The 15369-nt window shown below is 50.3% G+C and overlaps 8 protein-coding genes across 8 annotated transcripts; 3 read left to right on the forward strand and 5 right to left on the reverse strand.

The window, feature by feature from the left end:
* Positions 1 to 1518: 1518 nt before the first annotated feature.
* TRUGW13939_10231 (uncharacterized protein) lies at positions 1519 to 2921 on the forward strand (the record flags this gene model as incomplete). The annotated part of the gene is made up of 2 exons (XM_035493344.1): positions 1519 to 1910; positions 1964 to 2921. 2 exons carry the CDS (start codon positions 1519 to 1521, stop codon positions 2919 to 2921), a joined length of 1350 nt encoding a protein of 449 aa, XP_035349237.1.
* Positions 2922 to 3685: 764 nt separating this feature from the next.
* On the reverse strand, positions 3686 to 5247 carry TRUGW13939_10232 (uncharacterized protein; the record flags this gene model as incomplete). Its single annotated transcript, XM_035493345.1, has 2 exons — positions 3686 to 5024; positions 5105 to 5247. 2 exons carry the CDS (start codon positions 5245 to 5247, stop codon positions 3686 to 3688), a joined length of 1482 nt encoding a protein of 493 aa, XP_035349238.1.
* A 768-nt stretch (positions 5248 to 6015) lies between these two features.
* TRUGW13939_10233 (uncharacterized protein) lies at positions 6016 to 7863 on the forward strand (the record flags this gene model as incomplete). The annotated part of the gene is made up of 1 exon (XM_035493346.1): positions 6016 to 7863. The coding sequence occupies one exon, from the start codon at positions 6016 to 6018 to the stop codon at positions 7861 to 7863; it is 1848 nt and encodes a 615-aa protein (XP_035349239.1).
* A 280-nt stretch (positions 7864 to 8143) lies between these two features.
* Positions 8144 to 8749, reverse strand: TRUGW13939_10234 (uncharacterized protein; the record flags this gene model as incomplete). The annotated part of the gene is made up of 4 exons (XM_035493347.1): positions 8144 to 8270; positions 8331 to 8527; positions 8587 to 8622; positions 8738 to 8749. The coding sequence occupies 4 exons, from the start codon at positions 8747 to 8749 to the stop codon at positions 8144 to 8146; spliced, it is 372 nt and encodes a 123-aa protein (XP_035349240.1).
* Positions 8750 to 9766: 1017 nt separating this feature from the next.
* TRUGW13939_10235 (uncharacterized protein) lies at positions 9767 to 10879 on the forward strand (the record flags this gene model as incomplete). Its single annotated transcript, XM_035493348.1, has 7 exons — positions 9767 to 9832; positions 9941 to 9977; positions 10037 to 10090; positions 10149 to 10282; positions 10342 to 10447; positions 10519 to 10754; positions 10817 to 10879. The coding sequence occupies 7 exons, from the start codon at positions 9767 to 9769 to the stop codon at positions 10877 to 10879; spliced, it is 696 nt and encodes a 231-aa protein (XP_035349241.1).
* A 201-nt stretch (positions 10880 to 11080) lies between these two features.
* Positions 11081 to 11740, reverse strand: TRUGW13939_10236 (uncharacterized protein; the record flags this gene model as incomplete). The annotated part of the gene is made up of 2 exons (XM_035493349.1): positions 11081 to 11640; positions 11698 to 11740. The coding sequence occupies 2 exons, from the start codon at positions 11738 to 11740 to the stop codon at positions 11081 to 11083; spliced, it is 603 nt and encodes a 200-aa protein (XP_035349242.1).
* Positions 11741 to 12422: 682 nt separating this feature from the next.
* Positions 12423 to 12856, reverse strand: TRUGW13939_10237 (uncharacterized protein; the record flags this gene model as incomplete). Its single annotated transcript, XM_035493350.1, has 2 exons — positions 12423 to 12744; positions 12813 to 12856. 2 exons carry the CDS (start codon positions 12854 to 12856, stop codon positions 12423 to 12425), a joined length of 366 nt encoding a protein of 121 aa, XP_035349243.1.
* A 695-nt stretch (positions 12857 to 13551) lies between these two features.
* TRUGW13939_10238 (uncharacterized protein) lies at positions 13552 to 14314 on the reverse strand (the record flags this gene model as incomplete). The annotated part of the gene is made up of 3 exons (XM_035493351.1): positions 13552 to 13649; positions 13710 to 13841; positions 13903 to 14314. The coding sequence occupies 3 exons, from the start codon at positions 14312 to 14314 to the stop codon at positions 13552 to 13554; spliced, it is 642 nt and encodes a 213-aa protein (XP_035349244.1).
* Between the last annotated feature and the right edge of the window lie 1055 nt (positions 14315 to 15369).

Below are 15369 nucleotides of genomic sequence, written 5' to 3' on the forward strand. Positions count from 1 at the left end.
CGGGTGTTGCTGCCTGAGGCGGCGACTCGACGAAAACGGGATTCCCGGCGCAGGGGCATGACGTCAGCCATGCCCGAGCCCGCCCGACGACTAGTCCCAAAAGGGCTAGTGCGGGGCAGCCCAGTCAGGCTCTCTTAGTGCGCCTATTCCGGAATAGCGCGGCCCTAATCTCGGCTAGCCGTGCCCATTCGGGTCTAGTGCGTTGCTAAGCCCAGCACGTCTCCAGCTGCCCGTCGCGCGCCCGTTGTTCGCGTTCTGCCTGGTCAAACGTTGGCCGATGTCTCCATGATGGCATCTCAGGCCTCTACGAGTGCTCGCTCGCTCGCTCGTGTTATTTTCACTGTATCGCCATTGGCCATGCCCCAGGCTGTGCGTGCGGTCTATGCTCTGGCTAGTCGTCCTGGAAACCCCGGTACTAACCATGGGTGGCAGATACTACCTGGCATCTAATGGAAACAATCGACATCTGTCCGTTTTTGTCTAGTCGATGCGACTCAGTCGGACTCGCTGCGGCGCAGGCAGCCAGCCACCCTCGATTGAGTTGAGCTCGCCTGTGACGTTGTCGGCTTCTTCGGCATCAACTCCCTGCTTTACGGCATCCAGGACGATCCCGAGCGTACAACAGGTTTGACGACTCCATTTTCTCTGGGTCGTTTGTTCTCCATCATGAGGTCAACAACTCCGCCGTTGACCTGGGTGACTGTTGTGATTAGCGTAGCTGGCCAAATAACTTGACATGACGTGCATTGACCCAGCAGCTAGTCCGAGGTACACGCGGGTGTGCCCACCTTGCTTTATATTCAGTCCTGCGCTCTCGCACCATTTTCTACGCTCTAGCTCGTAGCCCGCTCCATGTGCTTGCCCGTATTTGCTAGACGGCGTCACGGCTTGCATCCCTGTACCAGAAAGAGCCCTTTGGGACACCGAGTCGAGCAAGCCGGCATGAAAAAGCGCCGTCGAGGGGGAGAGGCGATTGAATCAAATCGCTGGCTAGTCAGCTAGCGGTTCCACTCGGTTTGTTCGCATTTCTTTTGTTCGCCTAGTTCTGTCTTGATGTGAGAAGCATTGCATGGATACTAGTACAAATCACCCAGTGGAACTCGTAGTGGAACCCCCCGACTGGCACGCATGCTGATGGGCCGTCCTCATCTCCACGATCTCCATACCGGCGCTCGGTCAAAGTGCGACGGTGGGTTTGCGACTCTGCCACCACACCCTTTTGAGAGCGTTGCAAACAACAGCAGCTTCGTGTTTGGCTGACGATGAAAACTCGCCCTTCCTCCGCTCTCGACGCTATCTATATAAGAGCAGTGTCCCCTCCAGTCTCCACCGGCTCCATCTTATTGTTTTCATCATCATCATCATCAATCAAGTCACATGATAACTGTTTCTCTATAAACCTGAGCAGTCTCGAGTGCTCTTCCAAACTCCTTCTTTTCTTCTTATATCAATCGCATCAAACCGGTCCACCTACGGACCGCTCGCCACCCACTACACCACACTACAACATACACCAACATGGCTACCGCGAAGAACCTCTCGGCCGCACGGCCCAAAGTGGCCCGGCAAATATCTTCTAAGGATTCTACGGCTGCCGATCTATACGGTAGCCCGACGGTCGTCGTGCCACCCAAACATCTCATGGCCGGTCCCGACAGGTACAAGACTATCCAAGAGCTCGCCTGGGCCAAACACCACCTAGATGAGACCTCTTCTTCCGAAGACGCCAGTCCGATGACTCGCTCCCCTGTTCTGGACGCTGTACCTGCTGATACTGCTACCACAACTACCGACAAATATGCCTTTGCCTTTGATATCGACGGTGTCCTCATTCGCGGCGGCGAGCCCATTCCGGAGGCCGTCCAAGCAATGAGAATGCTCAACGGTGAGAATGAATACGGAGTCACAGTGTGCGTCTTAGTTTCTCCCACTTCTTTTGTTCACATGTACTAATTCTTCCTAGGCCATATATCTTCGTCACCAACGGTGGCGGCAAAACCGAAGAAGAGCGTTGTCTTGATCTTAGTCGCCAGCTAGACTATGAAGTCTCTCCAGGTCAATTTATTTGCGGCCACACTCCAATGCGGGAAATGTCCGAAAAGTACAACACCGTGCTAGTTGTCGGTGGTGAAGGGGAAAAATGCCGTATTGTCGCCGAGGGCTACGGCTTCAAGGACGTTGTCACACCTGGCGACATCATCAAGACCAACAAAGACACCACCCCCTTCCGCAAGTTGACCGATACTGAGTGGGCCAATTCGCGCGTTCGTGATTTTGATAACCTCCAAATCGAGGCCATCTTTGTTTTCGCCGACAGCCGGGATTGGGCTGGGGACCAACAGATCATCCTCGACTTGCTCATGTCCAAGAACGGCGTCATCGGCACTCGCTCTGATAATTTCCAAGAAGGGCCTCCCATCTACTTTTCACACAACGACATCGTCTGGTCGACCGCCCATGACTACACCCGCATTGGTATGGGTGCTCTGCGCGCCTCGCTCGAAGCACTTTACAAAGCTGTCGCCGGCAAGGAATTGACCACCGTTGCCTTTGGCAAACCCCAGATCGGCACATTCCAATTCGCCACTCGTTTGCTCCGGCAATGGCGCAAGGACACCCACGGCATCGACCGGGCCCCTGATACCGTCTACTTTGTCGGCGACACACCCGAGTCTGACATTCGCGGCACCAACGAATTCAACGCCCACAGTGGCTCTGGCGATTCCCATTGGTACTCGATTCTCGTCAAGACCGGGGTCTTCCAAGAAGGCACCATCCCACGCTTCCCACCTGAGAAGACTGTGAACAATGTTCTTGATGCGGTCAAGTTTGGCATTGAACGTGAATACGCCAGGTCAATCCAGGACCAAGCAGCCTTGGAACAGGCTGATTCGAAGACCGAGGTTGTTGCTCCGGCGTGATTTTTGGACCTTCATATTTCTCTCCTGCATTTCCTTATGAGTTACGTCAGCATTAAGATATCCTTTTTTTTCTCCCTTGGTTATTTAAATCACCAATCATCCACTGGGTAGATTCCACATGGCGTTGGCTACATTAGATCATTTTTGTCTCTATATTTTCTGGTTACTAGTGATGCTTTTTTATTTCTTGGTATGAATCTGGTATTCAACCTTGTCTTGCTACAATAACTATACGCTTTCTTCGATTCTGTATCAAATGATGAATAAATAAATATTTTGTGAGAGTTTGCTTGTGATTATTATTGCTAGGAATCTCAAAAGCAGGTTCTATTTACCCTTGACATTTCAAAAATTAATACCTCGCCACATGGTCCGTTCACGAGCCATTTTAATAATCACTAGGAATCTCAAAAACAGCTTCTATTGATACACCCTTGACATTTACCAAAATTAATACCTCACCAAATGGTCCGTTCACGAGTCATTTTTCTTCAAATGTCTCCCGCCGAATGTACCCGCGATTCGCGGCGAATGCAAGTCACTAGCTCAGACACGGCTGTCACTTTGCATATCGCATGTAACCGTCTTTTGCCGTCGGTCTGTCTCTGTCACCGTGTTGTTCCGGGGGCTGCGTGGCCAGTCGGGTAGGATTACGACCTTTACTGTCTTTTGGGCTGGGTGGCAAATACTCTAGTAATCCTTCTTCGTTTATTAGTGGTCTGCAATGCGACCCTAATGCTTTCGCAACCAAGGCAGCGCTTGCGTCAAATATAGAACTCCTGGTCCAGCCAGTGCTGTACCACAATCTTTCCCTCCGAAAACCCGGGCTTGGGCATGCGGACTATAATCGCGGCGTGACTGTGGCGCACCTTGTGGATATAGACCGGGTATTTCTTGAACCCAACCGCGTTGAGGGAGTCAATAATATCAAACTGGGCTGGGGTCAGCGCCAGGATCGGAAACTCGGACTCATCGTCAGCCTCGGCAGGTTGTTGTTGCTGCTGGACAGGACCTGGCCGATTCTTTTCTTCTCCAGATGATATAGACTTTTGCCGACTAAGCCGACGCTGTTGTGTTCTTTGCTTGGTGTATTCCTCATCGCGCTCCGATAAATATTCGTTGCCCTGCGAGGCGTTGATATTCTCAAACACATCCTCAACGGCGCCTCGCACATCTTGCATGACCAAGGGAACTCTGTAGCGTCCTGGAAGTAGATATGTCTTGCCCTGTTCATACATCCTAATCCGATTCCGACTCAACTGATTCTGAACGACCGAATTCAGCAGAAATAACACAGCGCCGATGGGGATGAAAATGGTAATGAAGATATAAAACGGAGCAGCGCCGAAGAAGGTACGAATCTGCTTTGTGATATTGGAGAGAACTGACGCGCTCTCTCCTCCTTGCGAGATTTCTTGTGGCGCCGGTGGAAGAACATGCATATCCGGGTCGATGACGACGGGCTCGTATCCTTTGATGTAGTTGAAGGTTATCTTTTCGGGGTATGGAAACGGATGCGTTTTCGACATGGCCGTGGTATAAAAAACAGTAGATCGATCATTGACAATATTTGCATATGCAGTACGATGTCGGAATTTGGCCAGCCCCCGCATGAAGATGCTATTGGGATCGGCCAGCACACTCAACAGCGGTTTGCCCGTGCCACGGAAGTCATCGATCATGAACATCTGTCTCCCTGACATGGAGACTGTGCGTGCTCCGAGTACATTCCATATGTGATTGGGAAATCCCTTAATCGGCGAGCGCACGCCGACATGGGGGGACACGAACGTGGTGAAATTGACCGGTTCGACCTTGTCCAACCACCCGTTTGCCTGGAGCAGACCAATAGCATACCTAGCAACCAGTCCACCCAGCGAATACCCGACGATGCTAAGCTTCTTGATCTGATAGCCCTTGTTCGAGAGCTGCTCGAGGGTCTCTTCGATCTCGTGCGCGACCCGCTCGCCGCCCAGCTCGATTCCATCGTAGGTATAGCTTCCGGAGTTGCGCTGTGCAGCGAGAATATATAATCGATCGGCCCCATGTCGTTCACGAAGCGCAGAGGCGACGTAGTCCAGATGCGACGGGTTCCCCCAGAGACTGCAATGTTGTCATGGATTAGCTTTCGCGTTTCTAGTATGTCATTGTTCGGAGTGAGCTCCACAATGGACCCTCCTTACCCGTGAACCAGCACGCAGAGATGGTCAGCTGTGGTGCCGCAATCCGAACTAGCGTCCATTTCGAATATCTTGTAACAATAACTGTCTGCCCTGGGTCGGAACTCGAGCACGCTCTGAGGAGCAAAAGGAAGATCCAGACTCATGGCTGATGGCCCGGCTGGACGCGGATGCCTTCTTGTGCCTGAGGCAGCAATTCTTATCGTGCCAATTAGAACCGTCCTCTCGATAATAGTGGGGCGTGTCTTATCGGTGAGTTTGTCTTGTTTGCAACGACGATGTTTGTTTCGCGAAACCTTCAACAGACAGAAAGACACGCAACACGCTGTTTTGGAGCCCCTGAGCGAGCGGTCACTCGATGCTCGAAAGCGCCTGGAGCTGGTGAGCACCCCGTGCAACACGCCTTCGGTCTTTCCAAAGCCGACAATCCGCAATAAAGGTGTCTTGTGGTCACTTTGATTCCACGTCACAGTCAGCTCTCACTTGAAACAGAGAATCGCCTTGGAAAGATATCTCAAGACAACAAAAAAGGGGTGTGCTTTGCGTTCTATTCACAGCTGAGGCAGGCCTACTTGTTGTGGAAGAAGTTGTTTGCTTATCTATTGCCGATCAGGGTCTACAAGAGAGATTGCGACCAAAACCTCATTCCCTACTCGTACCACCTTGGTCCTCCTCCTTATCTCTTCAATATTGTTTCACGAGATAAGCAGACCACTGGACGACGCCAAGCCCAGACCAAAACGCTTTGTTTGGGCCTTATCGCAGCCGTCCTTGGTGGTGCCTTGCGTCTAAACGATCTAGCGCGTCCAGTTATCAACTTATCAAGGTGGGCATTCGGTGATTGGTCTGAGCACTTATGTATATGATCAGCAGCTTGACGACCAGCCTTATATATAATAGCTCCGATATGAGCCATGTTCACCCCACTCGGCCTATTCAAGGCTATCGCCTGTCCTGAAGGGAAAGAATGTCAGCTCCTAACCTGCGTGTTCTCCCACCAGGACAACACGAAGCCACCGGAACCGCAGCCAGTCCCACAGTCTACTTTGGCCAAAGATGAACCCCGCCTGCAAGAGCCGGCGCAAAAGAGGAGAAAGGTTGAGCATAATGAACAGACGCGCACCGCATCGGTACGGCCGGAAATGGCAGCAGACAGGCGACGAGATACTGAGAAACAATCGTCTCGAGAAATTAGCAATTTGCACTCCGTTTCGAGAAACATATCACCGCCACCTACTAAATCCCGACTCAAAGAAGAAGGTACCAAAGCAAAACCTGTCGCCACGCCGACGTCAACAGCCAAGAATGGGCCTAGTCCGGTGAAGAGAAAGGTCCCAAAGGAGTCACTAAATCCACGAATGCTCAAGAAAGCACCCGCTACACATTCGGTCCGATCTTCGATATTACAGAAGCTTCACGCTGCCATGTCGGCACTGAATGGGAAGATGGCGAGTCTCAAAGACAATGAAAAGTCATCCCTGGTGCTTTCACCAGACGAACTAGTTGTCATGGCTTTAGACGAGGAACAAAAAGTGGCAAAGGATAACCCGAGTGTCTATGGGAATGTCGTTAAATTGCGGATCGTCAAATTGCAAAAGATGAGTCTTGAAGATTGGGGAAAGGAGGTTCTGGTCCATCTCAATGCGCGATATTACAAGGTCGAGGCCCCGAAACCAGACCAGCAGGCCAAGAAATTCACTACCGACATGGAAGAGGACGAAGAAATCGCCATTTCCCGAATGCTCCGAACTGAACTGAAGGGCAAAGAAACGTTTGGCTATATTACGAGTATTCCCAGCCAGGATGAAATCGAGCAGGCCAAGAGTGGCATTGAGACTGCACAAGGCTGGGAGAAGTGTGATCGATGTGCCCGGCGTTTCCAAGTATTCCCAGGTCGTCGTGAAGACGGCACTCTAGCTACTGGTGGACATTGCACATACCATCCAGGCAAGATCATACGGCCGGCTAGGAAAGCCACCGATCATATCACCGGCCAGGCCGATGCGCATTTCCCATGTTGCAACGAGTCTGTCGGAACGTCTGCAGGGTGCACGAAAGCCGACCACCACGTATTCAAGGTCTCGGAAGCGAAGCGGCTGGCCGCTGTGCTTCAGTTTGAAGAAACACCCACTCATGATGACGGCAAGGGACCGCGAAAACCAGTCACTTTTGATTGCGAAATGGCGTACACGACGTTCGGCATGGAATTAGTCCGTCTTACGGCATTAAGCTGGCCTGCCGGCGAGATGCTTGTCGATGTTTTGGTCAAACCCCTGGGAGAAATCTTGGATCTTAACTCGAGATACTCGGGTATTTTCCCGGAGCATTACGCGAATGCTATTCCTTATGGCACGCCAGTTCCTGAAAACACGCCTGCAAAGGAAGAGGGCGAAATCTCCGCTCCTCCTATGCGAGTTGTGGACTCTCCAGCGGCGGCGCGTGCGCTTTTGTTTGAATTCCTAGACCCCGATACGCCGTTGATTGGCCATGCGATTGACAACGACTTGAATGCTACGCGCATTATCCACCCAACTATCATTGATACCGTTTTATTATATCCACACCCTAGGGGCCTACCTATCAGATACAGTTTGAAGCATCTAACAAAATTGCATCTCGAGCGAGACATCCAGATGGGCGGTGACAAAGGTCACGACTCCAAGGAGGATGCGCTGGCTACAGGAGACTTGGTTAGGCTCAAAGTTGTCGAAAAAGCAAAGGTCATCAAACGAGCAGGGTGGACATTTAAGCACCACGCATAGAGAGGATTACGAACTGGCCAGTAGCAATGGGCCTGGACATGGCAAGCATAAATATACGGAATCATTCTTATGGGAATTTTTTATTATTTTTTGAGCCACATATGTAGCCGTCTACCGTTCATTAAGTCATGAGTAGATAGTCATCGACACCTAGAATATACATCATGGGTATCATACGAAACCATCCCACCGTAGAGCCAGGTGATGTAGCCTGGCACACAACAAATTGCCGGAGACAGTACTATTTTGCTCCATCAATTCATCCCGAAAGCTAAATCGCTTAGTCCTCCTCCTCATCGGCCTCGTCGTTGACGACGTTGTAGAAGCGGAGCTCGTAGACACCCTTGGAGGTGGAGACGACACGGAGCCAGTCACGGAGCTGCTGCTTCTTGAGGAACTTCTTGGTCCTGTTCCGCTATTAGCTGAGGGTGTCGTGGGAAATATATGGACATAGCGGTCACACGTACAGGTACTTCAGGTAGCGACCAGAGAAGGGAATGTGGGTGACGACCTCGATCTTGCCATCGCCGGACTGGGAGATCTGGACGCTGTCGCCGAGGTTGCCAACACGGCCCTCAACCTTGATGCGGTCGTGGAGGAACTTCTCAAAGGCAGAGACGTCGAAGATCTTGTCGCTGGCGGGTTGAGAAGCGTTGATCACGAACTATTTGATCACCGGATTAGCAATTTCCTTTTTGGTTCTGTCCAAGATGAAAAACCAACCTTGTTCGTGACCTTCTGGGGCTTCTTGGTACGAGCCTAAGGAAATTCGAAATCGATCATTAGCCTACTGTTCCAGAACGACATCTCCCTCAGAGCAATGAGCTCATAACGAGGGGAGGGAACAGCAAAGCGATTTGTTGGATCAACGTACAGCGGGAGCCATTGTGAGTGAGTGGGTGGGTGAGATGGATGAGGTGTGAAGAACGCAAAGAGGTAGATATCCTGCGCCTGGCCTTTTTTTTTTTTGGTGGTTCAAGACTTGAAAGTGGTTGACAGCAAATTTCGCGGACCTCGTCGCTAGCTCGGCTTCCGGCTTCACAGTGCGGCGCGAATATTCCCGTTTGGGGGAGTAGTTAGGGCTAGGGCATGGCGGGGCTGGACAGACTGGGCAAACTGGGTCCTGTGATTTGCAGTGTTTGCAGCGTTTGCGGGATCGCAGCTTGTTTGTCGAGTTTGCATGGCTGTTTGCCTGCAGGTCCTCGGGGCGCCTGATTGGCTCGCTTACGGCCTGCCACCAGATCACGCGGGCGCACGGGCCACTCCAAAACGTCTATAAAAGCAGTGTTTTCCCGGCTGTCTTTAATCTTTTCTTCTTTTCTTCTTCAGCTCTCTTTGCCTTTTGGCTTAGATCAAGTGTAGTATCTGTTCTTTTCAGTTTAATCTCTGAAAGTGTTCTAAGGAACACAACATTGATTAATCCCATTTTTGGATCTCGCGGCTTGGTCTCTGCGCTTGCGCATGCCTCGCTGCACAGTGTCCTCGGTCTTACACTACCACCGAGCGACGCGAAGCCTTTTTCATCACTGTGCCGGTATACCGGCGCGCTGGAGAAGAAGTTTTTGTTTGTCTTTACAGGACTGTTTTCATTAAATAACGTATTTTGAAAGTACTCTTAGTATCTGATAGAGACTATTGTGGGAGGCTACGCGTCACCTTGGCTTGGCTTTTTCCATGTACTACATAGCGCGTAGCTAGCTACTTTAGATCATTGTACTCAATTGAGAATAATAAAACTAGCATCGTAGAAGCTCCCATCGACATGACAGGTCAACTCTGGCGTTCCACTAGTCTGTGGTGAGCTCGGAGGTGAAGCTCAGAGCTTAAAAATGCAAGCTCAACCCACCCCGCACCCCGTTCTCCCATCCTGTCAACAACAACGCGAACTGAAACCGCCGTCACCATGATCGATCCGGTGATTTTCGAGAGTCTGCAGACAAAGATTGACGAGGAGTCTGTCGTGATCGATGTGAGTTACCAGCTTTCGACGTTGATCTTCGATGATGCGGAGGGGTTGAGGAATAACGTCATGAAGCTGAACATTACGGTCACAGCTAATCGGTGTCAACCTAACTAGGAGCTCCACGAGATAGTCCAGACTCTTGCGAGAAAGGGTGTGTATCCAGAATGTAGCTTGTTATTCAACATGCTGATTTGATAAATCTTTTTGCAGGCCGAACAACACAGGCAATCCTCTCGCGGGCGCATTCGACTCCTGCTAAAGACTGTAGGTCTACTTTTCTCTGTCAACAATTAAAAATGCTAACAGCAAAACTCGATAACAGTGAAGCCGGTTCTCGACGAAGCAGCGCAACAGATCCTTGCACAGAAGGAAGAAGTCTCTCGGCTAAGCAAGGTCGCAAACCAACATCCCTTCTACAAATTCAACAATGTGTGGTCCCGCGAGTTACAGAATCTGGTGAGCTGCTGCGGTCGCCCATTGGATTGTTTCACATCTGACTGCGAGGTACGGAAAAGGTGTATTACATCGAGTTATGTGCCTGGTTAGGCGGATTATCAGAGTACAAGGAATCGGCCAAGTCGTCGTTTCTGACCATCGACGAGGTTGGAAAGTTTCTTGACGGTATGTTGTTGAATTTTTTCATCCTGTGTGCGAGGTGTCTTGCAATATACTAATAACTCTTTCATCCACAGTCCCAGTCAATCTCAAAGACGAAGACGCTTTCCACCTCACCATCGAAGAATACCTTCTCGCCCTGATCTCCATGGTCGAAGAACTCTCCCGTTTGGCAGTCAACTCAGTCACATTGGGAGACTACGCGCGCCCGTTGGAAATCAACTCGTTCATCAAAGATCTCTTCGCCGGCTTTCAGTTGCTCAATCTGAAGAACGATATACTACGGAAGCGCAGCGATGGGATCAAGTACTCGGTAAGTTTGACAAACGTTTTCAGTTTTGTTCTTGTCGATACTGACTCGGATGGGCTACGCAGGTCAAAAAGGTTGAAGACGTGGTTTACGATCTGACCTTGAGGAATCTAATCCCAAAGGCTTGAGGGGAGGTGTTTTACAATGTACTTCAAAAAAAAAGTCGTGTTCGAGCAGTTTGCATGACCATTATGATAATAATAACGGAATACTGGAATTAGAGCAGTGGAATCAAGGCCAAGGTATCAATATGTGCACGTAAACAAAAATAACAACAACAATGAACGAGTGTTCCTCCGTCAGAGCGTTTCTCTTAAACAAGCGCAAAATCAAGCCAATTTGGGCTCACCCTCAGGCTGTGCCGGTGCTGCGCTGTCGGTTGCAGCAGGCGCGGATTCAGTCGTGGCCGAAGCACTGCCGCTCTTCTTAGCCTTTTCGATCTCCTGGAGAATGGTTTCCTCGAGAGACTCGGGCTTGGTAATGCTTCTCCATCGGCCAACGACCTCGCCCTGGCTGTTGATCAACGCCTTTTCGAAATTCCACAGCACCCTCTTCATCCCAAAGAGCCCCGGCTTCTCCTTCTTGATCCACTCGAACAGCGGGTCGGCGTTGTTCCCGTTCACATCGACCTTGCCCAGCACAGGGAAAGTGACACCGTAGTTGACTTGACAGAAATCCTGGATCTGGTCATTGCTTCCAGGGTCCTGGTTCCCAAACTGGTTGCACGGAAAGCCCAAGATGGTGAAGGCGCCGGGCTGCTTGGCCTCGACGGATTTGTAGAGTTTCTCGAGGCCGGCGAATTGCGGTGTGAAGCCGCACTTGGAGGCAGTGTTGACGATGAGCACGACCTTGCCGCGGAGAGGGGCGAGGGGGTAGGGGTTTCCCTTTTCTATAAAGAAGCATCATCATTAGCGATCGATCGCGGGAGAGAAGAGGCAAAACGTACTATCGGGGGGGCTGAAGTCGTAGAGCGTGGTTGCGGAGGCCATGGTGGTAGAACGGCGGTATAGCTGGCTCTGGTATCGTAAGGCACTGGTAGCGATGGATCTTCTCATGGAATATTTGCGACGAGAGTCAGGTATAAGTATGAGGTACGGACGATGAGGAGAGGATGAGGAGAAGGAAGGTGGCGCTAGCCGCACGAACAGCCGCGGCTTTGCTTCTTGGCGATCTAGACCGGCTGCTTATTCACAGAGTATTTGAAATAATATTATTATTATTATTGTTAAAGACGTCGTATGGTAGCACTGCCCCTCGGATCCTGCTGCATCCGGATATTAGTACTGGTCGTGGTATCGATATGCAGTCCCAATCAGGCAGTACGTAGAAGGTCAGCACGGCGTAATTGGCTGCACAGGTGGGGAAAGTTGTTCATAATTGCAGAATATCTACATAATAATTCTGAAGACGTTTTCTAGCTCACAGTGCTGAGTAATCTAGGCCACTCGCAGCGTGGTGTGCGTGCATGAAGCTATGGACTTGGTGATGCGCTCAAGATATTGGATCCGGAGTCTCGTTTACCGCAGAGGCGGGCGTCCGTCTGCAGCAGACCTCATGAGCTCGCGCAACAATTGCTTCGTCGTGGAAACACATTATTCATGGGCGTAGAATAGGTAATACGTAGTACCTCTTTCCGAAATCTTTCCGAAATCTTCCAAAAAGAAATCTCCTTCACTTCGGCGTCTCCGTAGCACCAGCTTCCTCCTTGAGCACGTCAACATCCAGCTCCTCCATCACCCCCAGCACAACCCCGAGCGTTTCCATAAATCCATTCACCGAGACCCGGAGCATCCGGTTCGTCGTCGCGTGGTATGTAGTCTCGAGCACCGTTTTGTTCTCGTCGTCGTCGTCGATGTCGGCTTGTTCGACCGAACCTGTGCGAGCAACCAGGGCGTGGCTGCGCCGGACAAGGGAAGACAGTTCCTGGTCGACTTGAATAGCCTGGAGAGCGGCCGATGCGAGGCGGTTGGTGGGCAAGGGAATAGAGATCACCCTGGAGATAGAAAAGTGGTGGTGAGTTGCGTGATGCGACTGCGGGGTTGGAGAGAAGGCTCGACTTACAGCGAGAAGGGGAATTCCGTGGCTTCGTCTGCGTTGGCGGGCATTTTGATAGTGTCGTCAAGGCATAAACCGGGTCAATGTATTGATATATTGTGCACAATTCATGTGAATATAGTGTTATGGCGAAGCTTGATACTGTGAGAGGATGCTGTTCCATAATGTTCAAGTTGCTACTGAAGCGGCGGGGCTGTCCGGCATCGGTGATTGGTTCATGAATCACTCTTTCGATTGCAACTCGATTTTCTAAATAATTTTCAATATATGGCATTTTGGATGACTATAAATAAATACTAGCAGGAAATAACATTTTAAACCTAAAATAATGGACGTTTTTGGAGTGTCCAACCTGGATTGCTAGTACAATATGGTTGACAACTCAACGATATATATATACCTATCTTCGTGATAGTCAACATGAATTATACATCAATAATTGATCAATTGATATTAATTTATTCAAATATTATATATCAATTAACAGTTTACAACAGAAATTATACATTTATCATTGAGGCATTGGAGAAGTAATAAAAATTAAACAATTAACTCCAAAGGGTCAATTGCGGTAAATTCATCGTAAACGGCCGCCCGCCGGGTGCCTCAACAGGTATATATCTAGAATGTAACATAATCTACACTTTCGTCGCTGTCGAGCTTGGATATCCACTCGAAGGGTATATGGCTCAATATACATTATTAAAAGTATCAGCGCACTATCATTCAACCACTAGCGCCCCGCTTACAGCTGGACAAGGGCAAGAGGAAGCTCGACGTAGGTGGCAACACCCTGGGTGAGGGCAGTGAGCTCGTGGATGGTCTGCTGCAATGGGACCTTGCCTGTAGAGAGAAGTTAGTTAGCATGAGTGGTAGCTGTATATAGAAAGTTAATCCACTTACTCTCAATGTTGCTGCAGAGGTTGTTGGCAAGGGGGGTGAGGTTATCAACGGTGCTGAGGGGGTTTCCGAGGAGGCCGGTAACAGTGCCGACGGTGCTAGAGACGATGTCACGCTTGGCAGCAGAGGTCAAGTCTATCACCGAAAGTTAGCAAATGAACACAAAGATGCAGACCTGAAGACAATTAGATCTTACCCTTGAGGAGAGGGTTGGCGACGCCCTCGGCAGTGCCGACAACTGGGGCAGCAGCACCCTCGACAGTACCGACAACTGGGGCAGCAGCACCCTCGACAGCGCCGACAGCGCTAGAGACGGCGTCACGCTTCAGGCCGAGGCCGGAGAGGACGGGGAGGTTGGGCAGAAGACCCTGGAGACCGCCAAGCTGGGACTGAATCGAGGTAAGCTCGGACTTCAGGGAGGCGAGGTCGAGGCTGCCGTCAACATCCTGGGCGGCTCCGGAGACGGCAGGCTCAATCTTGTTGAGAAGGCCGTTGACCTGGTTGACGAGACCGTCAACAGTGGTGGAGACAGTGCTGTCGCGAGGGATAGCGGCAGCAGAGACAGCGCCAGCGAGGGCGAGAGAAGCAGCAATTCCAGTGAACTTCATTGTGTAGGTTTGAAAAGAGTGACTTGGTTGGGTTTTTAAAGAGTGACTTGAGTTTGAGTAAACTTGAAAAAAAGAAAGATTGTCTGTGATAGAGAGAAGGGAAAGGAGGAGATGAGCATTGCATGCTCTTTATATACTCTATAACCATATATCGCCTTGGCCCCCTTTGGTCGCGCCATGTGCTGACGGCAAGCGGCTGTGGCTCCCACGCTGCTCGTTATTTAGAACCAGCGTCATTCATGGCAGATCTGCTCCCAGCGCAGTCATGAGGATCGACATGGGGGAAATTGGAACATGAGTCTTTGTTCGGTAGTCTGTACGGCCACCCATCCGCAGCCAATGGGAGCAAATCAACAATTAAACCCTAGACGAACGGTCTTTGGGGCGGCTTTTAGAGTGTGGGCCCAGATAAAGCGATAGCCACGGAGAATAATCATGAGGTTTTGAGGTTTTGAGTCTTGACGGACGCGGCAAGGCCGATATCAGGATGCTCTCCAGACAGGGACCTCTGCATTGTATACATTCTCCGGTTCATGACCAGTCGAAGAGGTAGGCAGGCATGCAAGAACCAGCAGAACAATAATAGCACACGGTCGATGACTGGAGAATAAGAGGAGGTATAGTAATAATGATAGCGGGTCAACCGTTTGGGAGACTACCAACGGGTCTATTGAAACTAGCGAGGCAAACGCGGGGATCGGGCCAGTGACGGCCCAACGGCTGGCAATCGCGTGTTTTTACGCAGGAATTAGGCCCTGAACTACGCTCAATCCGTTGTAGACTGAAAACATATTTCCAATAATTTTCCCCAGGTGTTTCAAACGCCTTTTCGGAGCGTACTTGGGGGCTTGCATGTTAGGTGCTTATTTAAAATCTTAACTTAAGCCTCTAAAGAAGCAAGGGCTCGAGCAACAAAGTACCAGGGCAAGCATCTCTAAGGCCTTGTATAGAGTAGCGCTGTCAGTAATAATGAGTAGAATTATAGGATTGATGTTGGTATGTAATATTTAATTTCAGAGCCTTTGGTTCCTATATCAGAATAATACAGAGTAATA

Source organism: Talaromyces rugulosus, chromosome V (assembly GCF_013368755.1).
Source record: "Talaromyces rugulosus chromosome V, complete sequence".
In the NCBI taxonomy this organism is placed as follows: domain Eukaryota; kingdom Fungi; phylum Ascomycota; class Eurotiomycetes; order Eurotiales; family Trichocomaceae; genus Talaromyces; species Talaromyces rugulosus.